At 37.4% G+C, this 25,115-nt stretch overlaps 1 protein-coding gene across 1 annotated transcript; it reads left to right on the forward strand.

Annotated features, from left to right (window-relative positions):
• The first annotated feature begins 3,062 nt into the window (after positions 1-3,062).
• Positions 3,063-3,881, forward strand: LOC118903684 (28S ribosomal protein S15, mitochondrial-like). Its single transcript, XM_036868983.1, has one exon. The coding sequence runs from the start codon at positions 3,088-3,090 to the stop codon at positions 3,865-3,867; it is 780 nt and encodes a 259-aa protein (XP_036724878.1). The 5' UTR covers positions 3,063-3,087; the 3' UTR covers positions 3,868-3,881.
• The last annotated feature ends 21,234 nt before the right edge of the window (positions 3,882-25,115 follow it).

Consider the following 25,115-nt stretch of genomic DNA (forward strand, 5'->3'; position numbering starts at 1 on the left):
GTCCTCAAGTAGAGGGTTAACAATTCAGTTTCTAAGTATTTAAATTTCTCTTTAAATTGTATTTTTTCTGGCTCCACCACTTAGTATTACATGTGACCTTGGTCAAATTATGTTTCCCGTTCCTCAGTCACCTCATTTAGACACTATTTTAGACTGACGACAGAGTTTCAGAGCTTGGGTTATGGAGCCTGACTGCTGCACAAGTACCTAAGAACTCACAGGTAACTTGACTAATTTGAGTGTGTGCATGTGTGTGTGTGAGTGTGTGGGTTACTCATCAGCTTGGGCAGTTTGTGGGGATTTGTGAGACACACGCTTAGAAAAGTTTGTCTTCTATACAAAAGATTACATCAATAACCATGTTTTTGGTATGTTTTAAGTTCCTTGAAATGCTCTCGTGATCTCAGCTGACATTTTTGCTAGAGTTAAATTGTAGAAAAATTATGTGACAGAATAAACTCACGCTTCAATAGCTAAAACTTACAGATTGCTTAAATGGAAATTTAAAAATCTATAGGAATTTAAATACTAATTTTGTTGAAAAGACAGCTTTTATTGGAGCACTTCATCTACTTGCATTTTTTTTTAGCAGACTTTTCAGTTTCTGGAGGACTTTTATTTATCTATGTGCATTCAATACATGTGTGTTTAGTATCAGTAAAGTTTTTCTCCAAACCGACTGTCAGGTGATATGAATTTCAAATGAACTCAGCTTTCAAATGTCAATCACAGTAATAAAGAAAAGCAAAATTCTTCAAACTGGGAAGCATCACAGTGGTATGTTTCAAGATATTAACACTGAGGACTAGGCTTATTTGTTAATTTTATTCTGTCCTATTACCTTTGTCATTGCTTACCTAACCATTGGGATCCAATATAAAAGACATTTTCAAATATATGGTTGATGAATAGTTAGATCATTTATGACAGTAGCTGATAGACCAGAAGTAACATGGTAAAAGAACACTCATTTTCAGAAATTGCTGTAGCATAATGATGTTGTGTAGTATCCCAAAGTGTAAGAAAACTATTGCTATGATTAGCATTCCATATCATTTTAAATGCATGATGACACAAGTTTTTCAGAATATGCTAGGTAAGGAGAATTTCAAAGCACTTCCTGATTTTAACTCGACTTTTAAATTTTACAAGTTCAATAAACATTTAAAAAAATGATCCTAAATAATTTTGTCTGATAATAGAGTATTGTCTGATGTCTTCAGGCAAATTTGATTAGCAGTTGCTTCATACTGATCTTGATAAGTCATCACATTCAAAGCAGATGTGCTTTTCAATAATCCTAAATTTAAATTCTTTCAGTTCTTTTTTCCTCCTAAAGTGTGTATGCTCTTCAGAAGCATTCAATTTCATATCAACAAAAATATTTAAATGCATAAGTTAAAGAGTGTTCCTTTTAAATAAGCATTCTAAACTACTATGAGGCTAATTTTGAATGAGAAATGCTGCACTTTTGAAGAATAGCTATATCATTAATCTGTAATCAGCCATTGACATATTCATTTGTTCAAGAGACCAGCTGTTGGTAGGACAATTTTCATAAAATTAAGAAATCAATGTTATAACCATATGCAGTGTTTGATTTGATAAAGAGTAGAATTAGTAATAAAACTAGAGTGTAGTACTTCATAAAGAGATGACATTCATATAACCTTAACCCTTTACACAAATAAATCTGAAATTAAAATGTTTGTTTAACTTAGAAATAATTTTTTTCACCTTCCAACATATGTTCTGAAAGTTCTTTATTTGTGTTTTGTAGAGAAGTGATATCAGAAAAATGTAACTCCAAAGACAAAAAAGTGAGCTAATAAATATGTCCTTAGTATGAATATCTGTGACTAGGTTAAAATAAATCCAACAATAATTTACACATAAAATTCCATGTATAGGTCATTTTGAGATAAGATAATTACCATAATAAAAAATGTTTTGATACAAAATACTTAATCTAATGATTTGAGTATATATTCTCAATTCTATTCATACAATTTAATTCATGCAAACTAAAGGTAAATTGTTTAAATCAAAAGAAAAATAATTTAGAAATAGAGATTATTTTGGAAATCAAATGAGTCAACACAGGGTGATAAATTATGTGTGATCTATTGTTATAGAAAGTAAACACAAATAATACACAAAATGACCTTTATTGTCTAGCTTTAATAACCTCTTTGAAGAAATCATAATCAGAGGACTTCTAAAAGTATCAATCAATTGTATACATGTAATTTAATAAGAAATATGAATACATGTGCACTCATAGATATCAAAAGGTTTGAAATTCAGTTCTTTAATTCAAGCAGGTAGGAAAAATGTGATCACAGAATTATGATATAATTAGAATAATTGAATTACTTTGCTAGCTTAAATAAAAAGAGCTCTACAAATGTTGAGTATTTGATTTAAAATCAATTCTTTATGGAAAGAAAACCCTGTTCTAACAGGTTATATGTTGAATAACAAAGGAAACATCTTCAATTTAGGTTTCTAAATTGGTTTTTACAGTTCTCCACTAAATATTTAATTGAAACACTTTAACACTTTGCATGTATAAAGATGCACAAAACGTCAAATAAAATGACCATAAGCCTGCCTTGTTGAGCTGTCCACAGCCTCTATCACCACCAAATACAGCTTTTTAATGAGACCACTAGCTGAGGCAAGAAAATATCAAGCCTCACATACTGTATCTTCCTGTTCACAGGTTTTTTTTTCAGTTTCTTCAGCAGTGAGAAATTAAGGAAACAATCATAGAGAAACAAATCTCATCACAAATATACTTTTCTAAATGCCCTAAAACCTTAGCTTCAACCCTGTAATTTTGCAACTTCAATTTCCTTAATAATATAAGGGTAAAGTAAAATAAGCAAGCAGACAAAAACATAGCAGCAAATTATTTTACATTCTTTTAATGGAGATAAGGGGTCTCTTTCCTGCTCTTGAATTTGAGCAGGATTGCTACTGCTTTGATCAAAAAAAGATGGTGTTTTAAGTTCCAACTGTTCTCAGCACTCCACTTATTCTTCTGATTAAGTGGGGCGGGTCCCTCGGGGGTCAGAAGCCACCATGCTGAGGGCGGCGTGGAGGGCGCTGAGTCCGATTCGGACCCAGGCAGTGACCCAGGCCCCAGTCCTCGGGCTGCCGGGCGAAGGGTGCGCCAAGCTTCTCTCCGTCCAGCGGGACCTTCCCTCACGTCCTGGAGGTTTCATCCTCCGGGCCACCCGTGGATATGCCACCCAGAAACCAGTCCAGCCCAGCCATGAAGATGACCCACCCCCTTCTATGCTGCTCAAGGACTACCAGGACATCCCTGGAATTGAGAAGGTTGATGATGTCGTGAAAAAACTCTTATCTTTGGAAATGGCCAACCGGAAAGAGAAGCTAAAAATCAAGAAAGAGCAGCTGATGAACAAGGTCGAGGAAAACCCTAAGGACACCAGCTCCCTGGAGGCTCGAATCGTTGCCTTGACTGTCAAGATCCGCAGTTATGAAGAACACATGCAGAAACATCGAAAGGACGAAGCCCACAAGCGCTATCTGCTGCTGAGCATTGACCAGAGGAAAAAGATGCTCAAAAACCTCCGCAAGACCAACTATGCTGTCTTTGAGAAGACATGCAGGGAGCTGGGGATTGAGTACACCTTTCCCCCTCTGTACTACCGAAAAGCCCACCACCGGTGGGTGACCAAGAAGGCTCTGTGCATTCGGGTTTTCCAAGAGGCTCAAAAGCTGAAGAAGCAAAAAAGGGCCTTAAAAGCTGCAGCTGCAGCAGCCCGGAAACAAGGCCAGAAGAACCCAGAGAGCCCTTCCAAAACTGAACCAGAGGCAATCAAAGAAAACCAATAAATGTTAAAATTAAAAAAAAAAAAAAAAGATATTTTCTGCCTTGCCTCATAGCCATGTATTTGGTAATAAGAATAGCAACTAAATTTTTTATACTGAATATCAATTTCTCAAATAGATAAATAGGCAAATGTATGAGGATTATAGATGGGGCCCCTTATAAGAAAGCTTTTGCCTTCTTAAAAATTGGAAGACGTATATTTGCAATATATATGACTCTTACAAAAAATTCAAATGACTATATTAACTTTCAGTCAGAAGGAATGCTTATTATAACACTACATTCTTTTAATAAATGTTATTAAAAGACATATAAAAGATATAAAATGTTATTAAAATGAATTTAAATATCTATAATATTTAAAATGATGCTCTTTACAAAAATATTCATGAATTAAGTAAGATGCATTGTTTAGTTTTATATTTTGTTCAAAGTAATTTTGTTTAAAATATAGGACTTAAAAAGTATATACTCTGGCTTTGATTTTATTTTACTAGGTGTCAGGAGCTCAGCTGAGCTGGGTGAGAGGGGAGCTGCCAGGTATCAGGGTAGCCAGTTAAGGCAACAAGGCAGAAATGAAAGAGTTAAGACTTTGATCACTTACTACAATGAAATAAGAGAAAGGCTCAGGACTCCATTGCATTTTACCCCATGAAATGGAGCATGGAGACAGGTAGGTCAGTGCTTTTCACCCCACTTTGGAGGGAGCCCCAAACAAAAGGCTCCAGCAGTTTTATGAACCCTGAGTTGGGGGTAAGGGTGAGGATGGGGGTGTGGCACAACCTAGGGAGGCCCAGGCATGGGAAAGTAGTGAGTATTGAGTCAGAGTGGGGAAAAGTTATCTTCAAGGTTTCCCCTTCCCTCCCCATATGGAGGCCTGTCTCTGCCCAAGGCCTTAGCTAGAGACCCAGGAATGAATGTGAGGAGGCTAGGAATTTAAATACACAAAGAGCAGCTCCACCAGAATGCCTGAAGGGACTTCCCTGGTAGGTGTGGAGCCAGAAGGAAATATACAGTTGTATCATTCTTTTTTTTTTTAATTAATTTTTATTGGAGTATAGTTGATTTACAATGTTGTGTTAGTTTCTGCTGTACAGCAAAGTGAATCAGTTATGCATATATATATATATATATATATATATATGTATCTCCACTCTTTTTTAGATTCTTTTCCCATATAGGCCATTACAGAGTATTGAGTAGAGTTCCCTGTGCTATACGGTAGGTTCTTATTAGTTATCTATTTTATATATAGTAGTGTGTATATGTCAATCCCAGTCTCCCAACTTATCCCTCCCCCACTTTCCTCCTTGGCAACCATAAGTTTGTGACTCTATTTCTACAATTGTATCATTCTTAATATTGACAATCAAGTAACATTTATTGAGCAAATGCTATTACTAAGTTTCACAAATATTATTTCCTGTTGTTACTTAATTGAGTCCTCATTAAACCATGAAACCGTGCAAGTTTGGTGATATATCAGCCCAAATCTTGAGACTATTAAAGGGCAGCTCAGAATTGTCAAGACACTCGCCCTAGGTTACACACTACTAAAGGGCTGAAACTACTTTTATCTCATTTCTGTCCTATTCACTAATGTTTTATCACTGCATATCTGCTTAGGGCATAAAACACTCCAAATGATGGATAATCCATGACAATGTAAATAGCTACTGTGTACATATTTCTCTCACTTTTTTGCAGTTTTTTTTTCTAGTGTCCAGAGACCTCTTTTGAACTGATAGGAAATAGCAGGCATACAATTCAGAGGGATAAACTTTGTCATGATAAGAAAATGATGTATCTGAGATTTTTTTGTTGATACTGGTTCAGCCATTTTCTTCTTCAATTTTTTTTTTTTAATAATTCTTTATTTATTTATTTATTTTTGGCTGTGTTGGGTCTTCGTTTCTGTGCGAGGGCTTTCTCCAGTTGCGGCAAGTGGGGGCCACTCTTTATTGCAGCCTCTCGTTGCGGAGCACAGGCTCCAGACGTGCAGGCTCAGTAGTTGTGGCTCACGGGCCTAGTTGCTCCGTGGCATGTGGGATCTTCCCAGACCAGGGCTCGAACCCGTGTCCCCTGCATTGGCAGGCAGATTCTCAACCACTGAGCCATCAGGGAAGCCCTTCTTCTTCAATTTTAATATAGGTTTCTGGTTGAGCTTAGAATATTTATTTCCATTACATGGAAATAACTCTCTCCTGTAGTTAAATACATTTTGGAATTGCATTTATTATTAGGGGATAGGATTCTAAAAAAGACAAGGGTGGCCCTTTAGGTGTTTAGATACCTGATGACATTATCATGTATGTTTTCTTTCTTATATCTTTGTGTTGATGAAAGTAGGAGCTGGGTGTAGAAAAAATGAGCAATATGCTGCTTGTGTTCTGAAGCTGCTTAACATGTAGAGGCATAAATAAACAAGTATTTAAGCAATTATACAAAGAAGTAAATAATAAAACAGTGGTGGGATGCTATTGAAATGCATAAGCTGGAAACAACCCCTATATAGAAAACATGGAATTGTTGACCAAATTATTAGCATGAGGCAAATATAAAAGTAGTTATTTGGAATAATGGTATTCTAAGAAAATGGAATACAATGTGTCCAATACTGGAAAAAAAAATATCAAGAATAGCTGAATAGAGAAAATACAAATTATAAATAGTTTTAATTTTCAATTTTGATTCTTTTAGATCTTAATAAATAAGCATTTGTTTTGTTGTTCGTTTTTAGATCACTAAGTTTATCATTTTTATTTCATTTTGAAAAGCTTGGCTATTATTTTCTCAATTATTTTTAGTGTCTTTATTCTCGTTCTGGAATGCCAATTACATATATATTAGATCATTTACTCTTGTTCCAAATTCCACCTAGGAATTGTCCCTGTGTATTTATTTATTTATTTATTTTAGCTTACTTCTTTCTGTGATTTTATTTCATAGTTTCTACTGTTAGATCTCCAATTTGATTAATTATTAATTCTTCAGTGAAATATCAATTTCACAAGTTATATTTTTATCTTTAGAAAACTTTTGCCTATTTTTAAACTCTTTATTATATACATGCTTTCATGTAAATCTCGAAGCATATTAATGATAACTTTCTATTTCTTTTCTGCTAATCCCATCGTTTCAGTTTCTGTTTTCCGATTTGTCTTCTTGCTATGGGTCATATTTTTCTGCTTCCTCACCTGTCTAATACATTTATTTGATGTCAAAACTGATAAATTTTATGTTGCCAAATACCTGATGCTGTTGTATTCTTTTAAGGAAAGTTGCAATTTTTATTGATAGACATCTAAGTTATTTAAACATGAATTTTCACAGCCTGAGGCTCATTTTTTATTATTTTGGACAAATCAGAGTAGTCTTTACTTTGTGGCTCATTCAGCCCCATTACTCTGATGAGACTCTTCTGGGCTTTCTGTTGAATGTCTCCTATGCTTAACAAGGTCTCTACACTTTGGCTGTTGGCATATCCAACAATTTCTGGCCCTTTTTGAGTTATGGTAATTCTTTCAACTTACAGCTCCTAGGTAGTCCTTTTTTTACCTGGAAGTTAATCTTTGTCTGGCATTTTGGAAATTTCATCTGACAAATTCATAGATTAGTATCTAGGCAAAGACTCAAGTGGATCCCTATGTAGAGTTTTTGTTTTTAAAGCTCTTCTGCTAAACTGCTCCCTTTTCTGTGGTCCTCTCTCTCACACATTCCAGCCTTCTTAGGTTCCCTGAATCTCTTATCTTTCTCTTCAGTTCAACAAAACTGTCTCGGTCTGTGTCCTCTCCCTCACTGGAAGTCCAGAGCAATGATTTCCTTCTCTCAACAATCATAAATTTATGCTGGCTCTTTTGCAATGGCTGAAAACTGTTGCTTCCTATATTTTTGCCCATCTTTCTAGTTATTTACAGTGGGAGTGTCAGTAGAGATTCTGATACTACCTCATGACTACAAGTGAAATTTTCACTATCTTTTTATAAGGAAAGTAAGTAGTTAGAAAATGAATTTATTTGTGAAGACATCACATTTTTTACTCAGGAAGAGAGAGAAAGAGAGGGAGAGAGAGAGGAAGGAGCTGGAGAACATAATTATTTTAGTTATTTCTGTCTTACCCATAAGTGGTAAAGTAAGTCTAGTAGACATATAAGTGGAACAGTAATAATAATTATTTCTGAATTCCAAATCACTAAGACCTGCAATGCCTAGATTTTGCATGATTCCCAAGAGGATTTCCCTCAGTTTATTGGTGTCCAATGATGATAAAAGGTGCCTCTGCTATCATTTCACCTGCTTGGACACTAACCACGTGTGGGCATGTAGTCTTCCTTTCTTTGTCAGTATCCTTCACACATCTTTTTTCATTCTGTCTTCCTCTTTCCTCAGTATAAGAACCATACCTAGAATTATTTAAGTAGTATGATCAGTGAGAAAAAATGAGTGGGCTCTTCCTCTAGTCAGTGCAGGAATTCATTGTTCCCTCAGTTATTCCACAGGTTTTATCTGGCATTTAATGAAAAAAATGTTAATCTTAGTAGACAATGACAAATACATAAAATATGTTTTATAATATTTGACTATACAGTTGATCCAAATCCTTTAAATCACCTGAATCTGTTTCAGCATATTAATTGTATGCTATTATTTAATACCATTAGTAAGCAGAATATAAGAAAACACTGTCTGGGGTTTTCAATAATACGATGCTATTATTCATTTATAAAGAAATGCATCACCTTTTAAAGGAAGATTGTTACGATGTTCCAGTTACATAGGCAGGAGAGAGGTGGTTATATAACTAATTCAATATCAGAAAAGATTAAACTTTAATCACTTAGTGTGCATCCTAAATCACATAAATTGTACTTTTCAGAGTTCAAATTAGAACCAAGCTAAATAATATTTTTAATGATTGAAAATATTTGAACAAAAGTGTACTTCTATATCTGTTTTCTTTTCTCTTTTTTTTTAGAATAGTGAAACTATAGAATAGAAAACACTGTTGATTTTTTTCACATTTATGGTAATCATAGCTGTGTCTAACTGCATGTAGGCCTCCTGATATCTGCAGTTTAATATTCATTGGGCATGTTAAGTACATATTGTATTACTTTAAATATTAATTTCTTTAGGTTTTTGTCCTCAACAATTAAATATTTAAAATTAGATACACTGCAACAAATTTAATGTGTTTCTATCATTGATAATATATCATATTTTTATTTGTCACTTAATTTTTTTCCTTTCAATCGATCTTCACTTACTACTGTTTACCAGTATTTATTTTATTTACTAAGTTGACAAAAGTTATTAGAAGATTTTTAAGATCTCATTAATACATTGTCAAAAACAACAGATGCAGGAAAGAATCAAATTATGGTGGTTATTACCCCGAAGTAAGATTCTGTGTCAAAATTTAATTTTCTTTATTGTTTCTTTAAGGTTTTGTAATGTAAAATATAATAATACATGAATACCAATTTGGAAGTATTAGTGGCTCCTGGCAACCTTGAAAATGAATTATGATTCATTTTTCTCCTCCATAATCTGAAGAAAACTGAACACTGCAGTAAAAGAATGGAACCTGATGCCTTTCAAATAGTGTACAGACCTGGCCCATTTTTCCTCTTCTCTGTAACAATAAATTATCATTAAAAGAACTGTTGCAGGCATCGCATCATTCCTTACAGAATCTTAGAACTTAAAAGAATTCACCTTTGAAATTATAAGGTAAACTATTTTCGCTTCACATGAACTGAGTGTATTTTCTTCCGAGGATACTTCAGTTTAAATTTGTAAAACTTCATATAAAGATTATCAATTTAATAATGCATTTACATAAATCAGAAAGAATTTAGTCAAGAAAAAAGAAACTTTCCAGTAAATTGATTTATGGCAATTCCAGAAAGAAAAGTTGGAAGGTATAGTGATCATATAGTAAATGTAGTTTCACTTTTTGCTTTAACTGACTGTGAATGAAACTGTGCTGTGTTATATACTCATTTCTTCCTTTTATCAAATCCTGCGAGCAAATTATGATATAAACATCCAGGTTATAGTTGTTTGATACCAGTATTTTTTTCCTTTCATATATGTCCTTTCTGTTTGTTTTCAAAATCAACTTGTGAGACACATATTAAGCAAGAAACATTTTATATTATTGCACTTAGGGACATATCTCCATTTTAAAATTCTTTTATTATCTGAATTTAAGGTTTTATGTATTTTAATTTATGTTAAATTCTAATTAGGTAATGGATTTATAACACTTCGTTTAAACATGTATAGGACCTTCTTGACCTAAAGGAGCCAGAGTAGAGAATTTTAACTCAGAGTAAGTGGATTGGTAAAATTTGATACAAAGAAAATTTTCTAATGACAAATAAAGTATATGTTGTCTATTTTAAAACTCAAACAAATAAGACTTTATTTGTCGAGTAAGATATAATTTACTGCCCTTCAAAAAGGAAAGAGAATATCTCCTATGCTTTGATATAAAGGTCGGGAATTTATTCAGATTCTTTTCCTGACTCATTGTCAGTTTTTTTTTTTTTTAATTAATTAATTAATTAATTTTATTTATTTATGGCTGTGTTGGGTCTTCGTTTCTGTGCGAGGGCTTTCTCTAGTCGTGGCAAGTGGGGGTCACTCTTCATCGCGGTGCGCGGGCCTCTCACTATCGCGGCCTCTCTTGTTGCGGAGCACAGGCTCCAGACGCGCAGGCTCAGTAGTTGTGGCTCACGGGCCCAGTTGCTCTGCAGCATGTGGGATCTTCCCAGACCAGGGCTCGAACCCGTGTCCCCTGCATTGGCAGGCAGATTCTCAACCACTGCGCCACCAGGGAAGCCCCATTGTCAGTTTTAAGAATTCAGCAACCATATGCTCCAGCAGTTTCACTTCAGACTATTTATCTAAATGAAATTAAATCATTAACTCAAAAATATATCTGCGCTCCCATGTTCATTGCAGCGTTATTTACAATAGCCCAGACTTGGAAAGACCACAAGTGTTCATTGATACATGAATGGATAAAGAAAGTGTAGTACATCTGTACAATGGAATATTATTCAGCTATAAAAAAAAAGAAGAGAATCCTGCCATTTGTGACAACATGGATGAAACTTGAGGGTGTTATGCTAAGTGAAATAAGCCAAACAGAAAGAGACAAATATTAAGCTTATTGTGGTGTAAAAAATATACTTATGTGAGGTGATGGATGTTAGCTAATCATTTTGCAACACATACACATATTAAATCATTATGTTGTACACCTAAAACTAATACACTGTTATTTGTAAACTATATCTCAATAAAAAAAGGGATTTGAGATTTTGGTTAAAGATGGCAAGGTAGGAAGGTTCTGAACTCACCTCCTTCTACAGACACACTGAATCCACAGTTATATAAATGGAAAAATTTCCTCTGAAAAAAACCTAAAAAGTGGTGGAGTAATATTTTCACATCAGGCAAACAAAAGGGAAGCCACATTGAGTCAGGTAAGAAAGGCTGAGACATTTTCAGCAGAAAACCATCCCCAGTGTCATGACCCACATTCAGGAGGGAACTCAAACCCTGAGCTTCTCCCTGAGGAGTGAAGTGTTCATACCCCACATCAGGCCCCCAACTTTTAAGACCGGCACCTGAGAGACATGCTCCCAAAACATCTTGCTTTGAACCTTGAGCTTCACGCCCGTGAGAGCCCTGGGGCTGTGGTCAACTGAGTAATGGCTTTTTTTTTTTTTTTCCTAATTGATGTACAGTTGAGCAACAATATTGTGTTAGTTTCAGGTGCACAAGTGATGGCTCTGAAGGGCTCCTGTGCAGACTCACCTACCCCAGGGCCCAGCACAGAAACAGTGTTTTGAAAAGAGCCCAGACTTTATGCGAAAGAGACTCATTTCCTAATTTTAAAGTGTTGGTCTGAGGGGCAGGATTGGGTGGGATGCTTTGCGGGGATGGAGGCTGGTGGGCTCCACCTTCCTGCTCTCCCTCTGCCTTGCTAAAGCTGGCAAGTGCCATTTTTCTTTTGTAAATTTTTTCCTTTCTGGAAGGTGCCATCTTTATGTTTCAGCCAGTGAGAACCATCTTCTGCATTCTCCCTCTGCCTTGCTAAGGCTGGCGGATGCCATCTTGTTTTTTCTCTTCCTTTTTTTTTCTTTTTTCTTTTTGCAGAGGACACCATCTTTTGCTCCCCCTCTGCCTCACTTCGACTGGTGGGTCCCGATGTTATGCTCCAGAGTGCCAGTGTCTCCCAGAGGGGGGGCTTCTACACATATCTGGTGACCCAATTTTTGTGTCTGGTGACCCAGTTTTGCAACTGCCATCTAGAGGACACCCCTTGATGGCCTGGCTCTGGGGCCCAGGGGGGATGTGTTCTTGGGCCCCATGGGACTGTCGCAATTGGAGGGACAGTTCTGGGTGGACTCTCAGTCCCTGGGCCCTGCGCAGGTAGTGAACTGAAATGCAGCCCCCATCTTTCTGAGAAGGAACCAGTGTAGAAGGCGTTCTTACACGGTTCCCACTGCCAGGGGACAGCAACAGGCAACAGACCCAGGAGCTCATCCTTTCTGAGAAAAACGCCTATGAGCTTATGATCATAGCTGTAGCCTGAAGAGCAGGCTTCTAATTAATCACACAGGTAAGGGCTGACTGTCAACCTCTCTTGAGACCTCAGAGGATGGACATGGTCTTTGCACCCTCCTGCCACACTTCAGAGCACCAGCATCTCTCAAAGGGGAGTGCGTATATGTGGCTGGTGCCCTGGTATTTATATCTGGTGCCCTGGTTTTGGCTGCCATCCAGGGTATACCTCTTGGTCACCTGGCTCTGGTGGCCGGGGGCTTGTGTTCCTGGGTGCACAGGACTGCAGCAATCAGGGAGATGGTTCTTGGCAGGCTTCCACCCCCAGGGCACTGCACAGAGAGCTGACTGAAACACACCTTTCTGTGAAAGAGACCTGTCTGCTGGTCCTGGAGCTTTGGCACACACCTAGCGGATGCGGAGACGCTCTCAGGGAACATAGGCTGGGGATCCCATCTTTGCGCTGTCCCTCTGCCTAGCTACAGCTCCCTGGTATCTCCCAGAAAGGAGCTTATACACTCATCTGGAGCACTGATTTGGGCCAGTGCTGCCTGGGGGGCGCCTCCAGACCACCTGGTTCTGGGCCTGGCGGGGCTGGTGCTTTCAGTCGTGCAGGACAGTATATAATTGCACTCTGTAATAGCCGCCGCCTGATGGTCTGGCTTTCAATCAACCTGAATCTAGGTGCTGACGGAGAGCCTCCCCTTTGGGACACCTACTTGTGTTGGCATAACCTCAACCTATGAGAGCTATGACAAATGAAACAGGCTGCTTGGAAAATCACAAAGGTTTGAAGACAACCAAGAGCTAGGGCAAAGCTGAATGATAAATTTCATCTCCTACACAAGGCCAACCCTTCAAGATTAGGAGAGGTGGTTGTCTCATCTAATGCATAGATGCCAACACAGGGAGTCAAGCAAAATGAAGAAACAAAGGAATATGTTCCAAACAAAAGAATAAGATAAAACCTCAAAAAAAAGAAAAAAACTTAATAAAATGGAGATAAGTAATCTACCTGATAAAGAGTTCAAAGTAATGGTCATAAAGGTGCTCACAAACTCAGGAGGGAAATGGATGAACACAATGAAACCTGTTTATGAAGATGGTTATAAGTTTTAAGGTAATTTAGTAATAGTGGCCCTAAAACAAGTAGATTTTTTTTCCAAATTAAAAATTTTTTCAGTGTAAAATCTTTCAAATGCAAATTTTCTTCTCAACTGACTATATATTAAACTCTTTCCATTCACATTTAACACAGAATAAGAAGAGATGTTTTAAACAACCTTTTAAGGACTATTCTGAGTTTTATCTACACATAATATTACTGTAGGAAACAAATGATACATTGAAGGTGGTTTTAATCAGCTTCCTGTGTCATATTGCTTTCTCTTTTCATGTGACAGATATTAAAATTTTGTAACATTGTGTTTGATATGTTATGCAGAGAGTGTTCTAAAAACACAGATAATTATAAAAATGTTAAGCTATTAGAAAGGTCATAATACAGATATGTATTTTTTCTGTCTTATTCTTAGAATTATACAATGCTAAATTGTGATTTTTCTTTATTTTATTGAGATTAAAATTATATCAGATAATTTAATCACAGATCTTGAATGAAACCATAGTATGTAACTATTCTGATCATTTGAAGAACTTATGTAATTATCATTCACTCTCCTCAACCATATTATTCAGGGATTCATTCTGTTATAGATTTAAAATCACTAAATGCCTTTTTAATAACAGCTGAAAATATGTCAAGGAGATTACATGAACAAGCAAAAATCAGAAAATATAATCCTTAGCATACTTAACTATCTGCAAATAAGATTTACTTGTAATCAGAAACAACAAAAACAAGACAAATGAACATGAAACAACCATTTTCAAGACTCTGGACAGCAGGCAACACAGGATGATAACCCTTGAGGGACAGGAAAAAATAAGATAAACCCTAAGCTTGCTCCGTTTTACTGTCTTGACAGAGATTCCAGGTTGTACCTTGGTAGGAGGAACCCAGGTGGAACCCAGGCACACCATGTGTCAAAGAGATTGAGCTGAGAGAGCAAGTTGACCAGGACTGTTGGAGTTTTCAGGACAGGCTACCAGCCAGGGGAGAGCTGCACAGAGGGAGAGCTCCCGAGGATCCCCCTTGAGATTGACTCATAGTACAGATTCACTAGAGAAATGTTTGGTTTTGAGAATCACATAAGACAAAGAAACCATATGAAATGATTACAAGGAATGGTGTCTGGCACTTACACATAGCTGAGAATATTGTCAGTTTCTACCAGCCAGATTGGAATATGTTGTAATTCACAAAGCCCTTGATATAGCACTCAGAAGGGCCCTGCTTCAGTAGTGGGAAATAATGAAATCCAGGCTAACTGCTTCTCTGGAGAAGAATTAGGAGAATAAAAAGCCATGCCACAGACTGAGAAAAATATTTTGAAATCATATATCTGATAAAACAATAGTGTACAGAATCTATAAACAACCCTCAAACTCAATAATGAGATAAAACGATCCATCAAGAATGGGCAAACTATGTGAGTGAACACTTCACCCCAAAGAAGATGTATGGATAGCCAATAAGTACCTGAAAAGATAGTGTTATTTTTCACTGAAGAAACAAAATTTGAAACCACCAAGAAATATTGTTGTGAACCTATCAGAATGGCTAAAATGGAAATATTGACCATAACAAGTTCTATAGATGATCATCTAGTTTATGTTATTATTTGATCCTAAAGTCTATTAAGAGATTTCCATTCACTCATAAGTTTATTTTCTACCTTCATCTAGTCTTAAAAGCATTATCCTAATGTGAAATTAACTTAGGAATCTTTTTTCTCAATCCAATTTTATGAACACTCTTTATTTTTAGAGTATGACCAGTATGACTTCCTATTAACTTTGTTTTGCAGAACTGCTGAGATTTTTTGAATTTATTTCTATGGATTTGTTAATATTCTAATAATAAGTTTTAAGTTTACACATAAAGAATTCATAGCCTAGCACCAGGTAAACCTTGAAGACCATCTTTCCCTATGTTTTCATAAAATAATTTTGAAATCGTATAAAAAAGAAAATATTGGTTGAAGTTAGGACATTTGTGCGTAAAATTTCATGGTCAAACAAAAATAATTACTTTATTAATATAGCTACATAATCCTACTATACCGTATTGATCACTTCAGTCTCAGTAGAGGGCTGTGTGTGTGATTGTCAGTTCCTTATGTCTTATTATAAAGATTCTTTTTGACTTCTCAGATGTCTTTGAGTCTTGCCCCTTTATTTCAGGTCTGTATTCAAGCCTGAAAATAATACTCTAAATCACGGGATCCAGTCCCAAACAGAGACTATAATTTGACCTTAGTCATTCAAACACCCACTTGTGGCATTACAGTTTTTAATTGCACCACCAAAATCAGTAGTAGATTTTTCCTATGCTTCTCCAAATTGTTTCTAGGTTGACAGTAGAAGTGTTTTCAAATAATGACTGGAAGACATGTTAAATTTATAATTTCTTATCAAATTTACAAGCATAATAATCTCCTTAAAATATAACGTGTAATTTTCAAAGTGAAATATATCTCTTTTAGATATGGTGCTGGTCCCTTTACTTTCACTTGTGATTTTTTTATATTAAAAGAAAACATCATCAATTTTTTTTTTTCTTTAAACATCTTTATTGAAGTATAATTGCCTTACAATGGTGTGTTAGCTTCTGCTTTATAACAAAGTGAATCAGCTTTACATATACAATATGTTCCCATTTCTCTTCCCTCTTGCATCTCCCTCCCTCCCACCCTCCCCATCCCACCCCTCTAGGTGGTCACAAAGCACCGAGCTGATCTTCCTGTGCTATGCGGCTGCTTCCCACTAGCTATCTATTTATATTTGGTAGTGTATATATGTCCATGACACTCTCTTACCCTGTCACATCTCACCCCACCCCCTCCCCATATCCTCAAGTCCATTCTCTAGTAGGTCTGTTGTCTTTATTCCCGTCTTGCCACTAGGTTCTTCATGGCCTTTTTTTTTTTTCCCTTAGATTCCGTATATATGTGTTAGCATACTGTATTGTTTTTCTCTTTTCTGACTTACTTCACTCTGTATGACAGACTCTAACTCCATCCACCTCATTACAAATACCTCCATTTCATTTCTTTTATGGCTGAGTAATATTCCATTGTATATATGTGCCACATCTTCTTTATCCATTCATCTGTCGATGGACATTTAGGTTGCTTCCATGTCCTGGCTATTGTAAATAGAGCTGCAATGAACATTGTGGTACATGACACTTTTTGACCTATGGTTTTCTCAGGGTATATGCCCAGTAGTGGGATTGCTGGGTTGTATGGTGGTTCTATTTTTAGTTTTTTAAGGAACCTCCATACTGTTCTCCATAGTGGCTGTATCAATTTACATTCCCACCAACAGTGCAAGAGGGTTCCCTTTCCTCCACACCCTCTCCAGCATTTATTGTTTCTAGATTTTTTGATGATGGCCCATTCTGACCGGTGTGAGATGATATCTCATTGTAGTTTTGATTTGCATTTCTCTAATGATTAATGATGTTGAGCATTCTTCATGTGTCTGTAGGCCATCTGTATATCTTCTTTGGAGAAATGTCTATTTAGGTCTTCTGCCCATTTTTTGGATTGGGTTGTTCGTTTTTTTGTTATTGAGCAGCATGAGCTGCTTGTAAATCTGGAGATTAATCCTTTGTCAGTTGCTTCATTTGCAAATATTTTCTCCCATTCTGATGGTTGTCTTTTGGTCTTGTTTATGGTTTCCTTTGCTGTGCAAAAGCTTTTTAAGTTTCATTAGGTCCCATTTGTTTATTGTGGTTCTTATTTCCATTTCTCTGGGAGCTGGGTCAAAAGAATCTTGCTGTGATGTATGTCATAGAGTGTTCTGCCTATGTTTTCCTCTAAGAGTTTGATAGTGTCTGCCCTTACACTTAAGTCTTTAATCCATTTTGAGTTTATTTTTGTGCATGGTGTCAGGGAGTGTTCTAATTTCATACTTTTACATGTACCTGTCCAATTTTCCCAGCACCACTTATTGAAGAAGGCTGTCTTTTCTCCACTGTATATGCTTGCCTCCTTTATCAAAGATAAGGTGACCATATGTGTGTGGGTTTATCTCTGGGCGTTCTATCCTGTTCCATTGATCTATATTTCTGTTTTTGTGCCAGTACCAAGCTGTCTTGATTACTGAAGCTTTGTAATATAGTCTGAAGTCAGGGAGCCTGATTCCCCCAGCTCCATTTTTCGTTCTCAAGATTGCTTTGGCTATTCGGGATCTTTTGTGTTTCCATACAAATTGTGAAATTTTTTGTTCTAGTTCTGTGAAAAATGCCAGTGGTAGTTTGATAGGGATTGCATTGAATCTGTAGATTGCTTTGGGTAGTAGAGTCATTTTCACAATGTTGATTCTTCCAATCCAGGAACATGGTATATCTCTCCATCTATTTGTATCATCTTTAATTTCTTTCATCAGTGTCTTATAATTTTCTGCATACAGGTCTTTTGTCTCCTTAGGTAGGTTTATTCCTAGATATTTTATTCTTTTTGTTGCAATGGTAAACGGGAGTGTTTTCTTAATTTCACTTTCAGATTTTTCGTCATTAGTGTATAGAAATGCAAGAGATTTCTGCGCATTAATTTTGTATCCTGCTACTTTACCAAATTCATTGATTAGCTCTAGGAGTTTTCTGGTAGCATCTTTAGGATTCTCTATGTATAGTATCATGTCATCTGCAAATAGTGACAGCTTTTACTTCTTCTTTTTCCGATTTGGATTCCTTTTATTTCTTTGTCTTCTCTGATTGCTGTGGCTAACACTTCCAAAACTATGTTGAGTAATAGTGGTGAGAGTGGGCAACCTTGTCTTGTTCCTGATCTTAGTGGAAATGGTTTCAGTTTTTCACCATTGAGGACAATGTTGGCTGTGGGTTGTCATAAATGGCCTTTATTATGTTAAGGAAAGTTCCCTCTATGCCTACTTTCTGCAGGGCTTTTATCATAAATGGGTGTTGAATTTGTCGAAAGCTTTCTCTGCATCTATTGAGATGATCATATGGTTTTTCTCCTTCAATTTGTTAATATGGTGTATCACATTGATTGATTTGCGTATATTGAAGAATCCTTGCATTCCTGGGATAAACCCCACTTGATCATGGTGTATGATCCTTTTAATGTGCTGTTGGATTCTGTTTGCTAGTATTTTGTTGAGGATTTTTGCATCTATGTTCATCAGTGATATTGGCCTGTAGTTTTCTTTCTTTGTGACATCTTTGTCTGCTTTTGGTATCAGGGTGATGGTGGCCTCGTAGAATGAGTTTGGGAGTGTTCCTCCCTCTGCAATATTTTGGAAGAGTTTGAGAAGGATAGGTGTTAGCTCTTCTCTAAATGTTTGATAGAATTCACCTGTGAAGCCATCTGGTCCTGGGCTTTTGTTTGTTGGAAGGTTTTTTAATCACAGTTTCAATTCAGTGCTTGTGATTGGTCTGTTCATATTTTCTATTTCTTCCTGGTTCAGTCTCGGCAGTTTGTGCATTCTAAGAATCTGTCCATTTCTTCCAGGTTGTCCATTTATTGGCATAGAGTTGCTTGTAGTAATCTCTCATGATCTTTTGTATTTCTGCAGTGTCAGTGGTTACTTCTCCTTTTTCATTTCTAATTCTATTGATTTGAGTCTTCTCCCTTTTCTCTTGATGAGTCTGGCTAATGGTTTATCAATTTTGTTTATCTTCTCAAAGAACCAGCTTTTAGTTTTATTGATTTTTGCTATTGTTTCCTTCATTTCTTTTTCATTTATTTCTGATCTGATCTTTATGATTTCTTTCCTTCTGCTAGCTTTGGGGTTTTTTTGTTCTTCTTTCTCTAATTGCTTTAGGTGCAAGGTTAGGTGTTTATTCGAGATGTTTCCTGTTTCTTGAGGTAGGCTTGTATTGCTATAAACTTCCCTCTTAGCACTGCTTTTGCTGCGTCCCATAGGTTTTGGGTCGTCATATCTCCATTGTCATTTGTTTCTAGGTATTTTTTGATTTCCCCTTTGATTTCTTCAGTGATCACTTCGTTATTAAGTAGTGTATTGTGTAGCCTCCATGTGTTTGTATTTTTTACAGATCTTTTCCTGTAATTGATATCTAGTCTCATAACATTGTGGTCGGAAAAGATACTTGATACGATTTCAATTTTCTTAAATTTACCAAGGCTTGATTTGTGACCCAAGATATGATCTATCCTGGAGAATGTTCCATGAGCACTTGAGAAAAATGTGTATTCTGTTGTTTTTGGGTGGAATGTCCTATAAATATCAATTAAATCCATCTTGTTTAATGTATCATTTAAAGCTTGTGTTTCCTTATTTATTTTCATTTTGGATGATCTGTCCATTGGTGAAAGTGGGGTGTTAAAGTCCCCTACTATGATTGTGTTGCTGTCGATTTCCCCTTTATGGCTGTTAGTATTTGCCTTATGTATTGAGGTGCTCCTATGTTGGGTGCATAAATATTTACAATTGTTATACCTTCCTCTTGGATCGATCCCTTGATCATTATATAGTGTCCTTCTTTGTCTCTTGTAATAGTCTTTATTTTAAAGTCTATTTTGTCTGATATGAGAATTGCTACTCCAGCTTTCTTTTGATTTCCATTTGCATGGAATATCTTTTTCCATCCCCTCACTTTCAGTCTGTATGTGTCTCTAGGTCTGAAGTGGGTCTCTTGTAGACAGCATATATATGGGTCTTGTTTTTGTATCCATTCAGCCAGCCTGTGTTTTTTGGTGGGAGCATTTAATCCATTTACATTCAAGGGAATTATCGATATGTATGTTCCTATTCCCATTTTCTTAAATGTTTTGGGTTTGTTATTGTAGGTGTTTTCCTTCTCTTGTGTTTCTTGCCTAGAGAAGTTCCTTTAGCATTTGTTGTAAGCTGGTTTGGTTGGTGCTGAACTCTCTCAGCTTTTGCTTGTCTGTAAAGGTTTTAATTTCTCCATCACATCTGAATGAGATCCTTGCTGGGTAGAGTATTCTTGGTTGTAGGTTCTTCTCCTTCATCACTTTAAGTATATCCTGCCACTCCCTTCTGGCTTGCAGAGTTTCTGCTGAAAGATCAGATGTTAACCTTATGGGGATTCCCTTGTGTGTTATTGTTTTTTTTTCCCTTGCTGCCTTTAATATGTTTTCCTTATATTTAATTTTTGACAGTTTGATTAATATGTGTCTTGGCGTGTTTCTCCTTGGGTTTATCCTGTATGGGACTCTCTGTGCTTCCAGGACTTGATTAACTATTTCCTTTCCCATATTAGGGAAGTTTTCAACTATAATCTCTTCAAATATTTTCTCAGTCCCTTCCTTTTTCTCTTCTTCTTCTGGGACCCCTATAATTCGAATGTTGGTGCGTTTAATGTTGTCCCAGAGGTCTCTGAGACTGTCCTCAGTTCTTTTCATCTTTTTTCTTTATCCTGCTCTGCAGTAGTTATTTCCACCATTTTATCTTCCAGGTCACTTATCCTTTCTTCTGCCTCAGTTATTCTGCTATTGATCCCATCTAGAGTATTTTTAATTTCATTATTGTGTTTTTCATCATTGCTTGGTTCCTCTTTAGTTCTTCTACGTCCTTGTTAAATGTTTCTTGCATTTTGTCTATTCTATTTCCAAGATTTTGGATCGTCCTTACTATCATTATTCTGAATTCTTTTTCAGGTAGACTACCTATTTCCTCTTCATTTGTTAAGTCTAGTGTATTTTGACCTTGCTCCTTCATCTGCTGTGTGCTTTTCTGTCGTCTCATTTTGCTTATCTTACTGTGTTTGGGGTCTCCTTATCACAGGTTGCAGGTTCGTAGTTCCCGTTGTTTTTGGTATCTGTCCCCAGTGGCTAAGGTTGGTTCAGTGGGTTGTGTAGGCTTCCTGGTGGAGAGAAGTAGTGCCTGAACTCTGGTGGATGAGGCTGGATCTTGTCTTTCTGGTGGGCACGTCCACGTCTGGTGGTGTATTTTGGGGTGTCTGTGGCCTTATTATGGTTTTAGGCAGCCTCTCTGCTAATGGATGGGGCTGTGTTCCTGTCTTGCTAGTTGTTTGGCATAGGGTGTTCAGCACTGTAGCTTGCTGGTCATTGAGTGATGCTGGGTCTTGATGTTGAGATGGAGATCTCTGAGAGATTTTTGCCGTTTGGTATTATGTGGAGCTGGGAGGTCTCTCGTGGACCAGTGTCCTGAAGTTGGCTCTCCCACCTCTGAGGTACGGCCTTGATGCCTGGCTGAAGCACCAAGAGCCTTTCGTCCACACGGCTCAGAGTAAAAGGGAGAAAAAATAGAAAGAAAGAAAGAAAGAAAGAGGCTATAATATAGTGAAGTAAAATAAAGCTATTATAAAGCAAAGCTATACAGACAAAATCTCCCCCAGAAGCATATACATATACACTCACAAAAAAAAGGAAAAGGGGAAAAATTAATATATCCTGCTCCCAAAGTCCACCTCCTGAATTTGGGATGATTCATTGTCTATTCAGGTATTCAACAGATGCACGCACATCAAGTTGTTTGTGGAGTTTTAATCCGCTGCTTCTGAGGCTGCTGGGAGAGATTTCCCTTTCTCTTCTTTGTTCGCACAGCTCCCGGGGTTCAGCTTTGTATTTGGACCCGCCTCTGTGTGTAGGTCGCCTGAGGGCGTCTGTTCTTTGCTCAGACAGGACGGGGTTAAAGGAGCAGCTGCTTCGGGGGCTCTGGCTCACTCAGGCCGGGGGGAGGGAGGGGTACGGAGGAGGCAGGGCGAGCCTGCGGCGGCAGAGGCCGGCGTGACATTGCAGCAGCCTGAGGTGCGCCATGTGTTCTCCCGGGGAAGGTTGTCCCCGGATCACGGGAGCCTGGCCGTGGCGGGCTGCACAGGCCCCCGGGAGGGGCGGTGTGGAGAGTGACCTGTGCTCGCACACAGGCTTTTTGGAGGCGGCAGCAGCAGCCCCAGCGTCTCACGCCCGTCTCTGGGGTCCGCGCTGATAGCCGCGGCTCGCGCCCGTCTCTGAAGTTCGTTTAGGCGGCGCTCTGAATCCCCTCTCCTCGCGCACCAGGAAACAGGGAAGAAAAAGTCTCTTGCCTCTTCGGCAGCTGCAGACTTTTTCCCGGCCTCCCTCCCGGCTAGCTGTGGTGCACTAACCCCTTCAGGCTGTGTTTCACGCCGCCAACCCAGTCCTCTCCCTGCGATCGGACCGAAGCCCGAGCCTCAGCTCCAGCCCCGCCCGCCCCGGCGGCTGAGCAGACAAGCCTCTCGGGCTGGTGAGTGCTGGTCAGCGCCGAGCCTCCGTGCGGGAAGTGCGGGAATCTCTCCGCTTTGCCTCCACACCCTTGTGGCTGCGCTCTCCTCCGTGGCTCCGAAGCTTCCCCCCTCTGCCACCCGCAGTCTCTGCCCGCGAAGGGGCTTCCTAGTGCGTGGAAATCTTTCCTCCTTCACAGCTCCCTCCCACTGGTGCAGGTGCCGTCCCTATTCTTTTGTCTCTGTTATTTCTTTTTTTCTTTTGCCCTACCCAAGTACGGGGGGAGTTTCTTGCCTTTTGGGAGGTCTGACGTTTTCTGCCAGCGTTCAGTGGGTGTTCTGTAGGAGCAGTTCCACGTGTAGATGTATTTCTACTGTATCTGTGGGAAGGAAGGTGATCTCCGCGTCTTACTCTTCCGCCATCTTCTCTCCTCTCCCATCATCAATTTTTAACTAAACTATGTACCTCCAAAATGACTTTTTATTTTTCCAGACTCTAGGCAGACATTTTAATGAAATACAAATTACAGGATTCTAATAATATCAATTAATGAAATGCCAACTTTCTCATTTGCATATGATTAATAAAAATACACCTTCAACTTACAGGGTGTTATATGTCAATTATATATTGGTAAAGTGAGAAAAAAGACAAAGCGCTAAATATTACATGGCACTTTAAGGATTACTGTCTTACTATCTACTTACAAAATTGCTATCAAAGAAAAATTAACTAACTGAAGTTCACACTTTAATAGCTAGGATATATTATCAACTATTATAAACATTGATTGCATCACAGAGGAAAAAGATATGAATTAACAGTTTTTCAAGATATCAGCTGATGGTAGGAGAATAATATTTTCTCATAAGAAGCCTTATAAAAATTTGTATTTCTCCAAAGCTAACATAGTCTATTAGATCCTGAATGGAAAACAATTTGAATGGTAAAGTAACCATATTGGGACACATTTGGATTTATAATGACATATTATCATATCATATATATAAATTTTTTTCCCATTCCATAAGTTGCCTTTTAATTTTGTTGACAAAATTGCTCTGCAGAATCTTTTTAGCATGATAGAGTCCCACTTGTTCATTTGAGTTTGTTGCTTATGCTCTAGGTGTTATAACCAAAACTTATTTCCAAGACCCATGTCAAAGAGATTTTCCTACTTTTTTTTCTAGTAATTTTACGGTTTCAGGTCTTACATTTAACTCTTTAATCCATTTTGAATTAATTTTTGTGAGTGGTTTAAGATAAGGGTCTAGTTTCATTCTTTTGCATGTGAATATCCAGTTTTCCCAAAAAAAATTTATTGAAGAAACTGTCTTTTCTCTACTGAGTAATCTTGGCTCCCTTGTCAAATATTCATTGACTATATATGCATGTGTTTATTTCTGGGATCTGAATTCTGTTCCATTGGTCTATGTGTCTGCCTTTTTTGCCAGTACCATACTGTTTTGATTACTATAGCTTTATAGTGTAGTTTGAAATCAGGTAGTGTGCTTCCTCTATACATAGCATTATTATTATTTTTTTAAATTAATTAATTTGTTTATTTATTTTTGGCTGTGTTGGGTCTTCGTTTCTGTGCGAGGGCTTTCTCTAGTTGTGGCAAGCAGGGACCACTCTTCATCGCGGTGCGCGGGCCTCTCACTATCGCGGGCTCTCTTGTTGCAGAGCACAGGCTCCAGACGTGCAGGCTCAGTAGTTGTGGCTCACGGGCCTAGTTGCTCCGCGGCATGTGGGATCTTCCCAGACCAGGGCTCGAAGCCGTGTCCCCTGCATTGGCAGGCAGATTTTCAACCACTGCACCACCAGGGAAGCCCCCATAGCATTATTTTAATTTACATGTTTTTAATTACCAGAAAGTCTGAATTTTTTTTCAGAGGTTTATAGGGCATAATTTTTCCTTGGGCATGATGGGTGCTTGGTTTCTTTAGTTAAAACTTGAATTGAGTATAACAATGACAAACTAAAATAGCTGTTAATTTTATGTGCAGAATAATCATTAAATATTTTATACTGTTAAATGATAAGGAAAGTAAATGACAACTAATAAAAATATTGAGGGTTATTACATAAGGTAAATAAGTATGTAACTTTAAGAAGATCATAGCTTTTTTGAGTTAAAATGTTTATAAAGTTTTAAATAAAAATCAATAATAAAGGAGATTATATAATAAACATGATTATTTGATTTGATTACATGATAAATATAATGCTTTCTGGGATTTTTGATATGATGCCATTCAAAACCATACTTCTTATCCCATTCTATTTAAGCATACCTCATTGAAGAAAATGTCTTATTTCAGAATTCTTTGTCTACTGAAAACCAGATTAAAAATATGTCTCCGTGCAATAGAATATTATTCAGCAAT

The sequence above is a fragment of the Balaenoptera musculus genome, chromosome 1 (assembly GCF_009873245.2).
Source record: "Balaenoptera musculus isolate JJ_BM4_2016_0621 chromosome 1, mBalMus1.pri.v3, whole genome shotgun sequence".
In the NCBI taxonomy this organism is placed as follows: Eukaryota; Metazoa; Chordata; class Mammalia; order Artiodactyla; family Balaenopteridae; genus Balaenoptera; species Balaenoptera musculus.

What these genes read in the sequence shown, in the direction of transcription:
- LOC118903684 (XM_036868983.1), top strand. Translation starts at nt 3,088, where the DNA reads ATGCTGAGGGCGGCGTGGAGGGCGCTGAGTCCGATTCGGACCCAGGCA.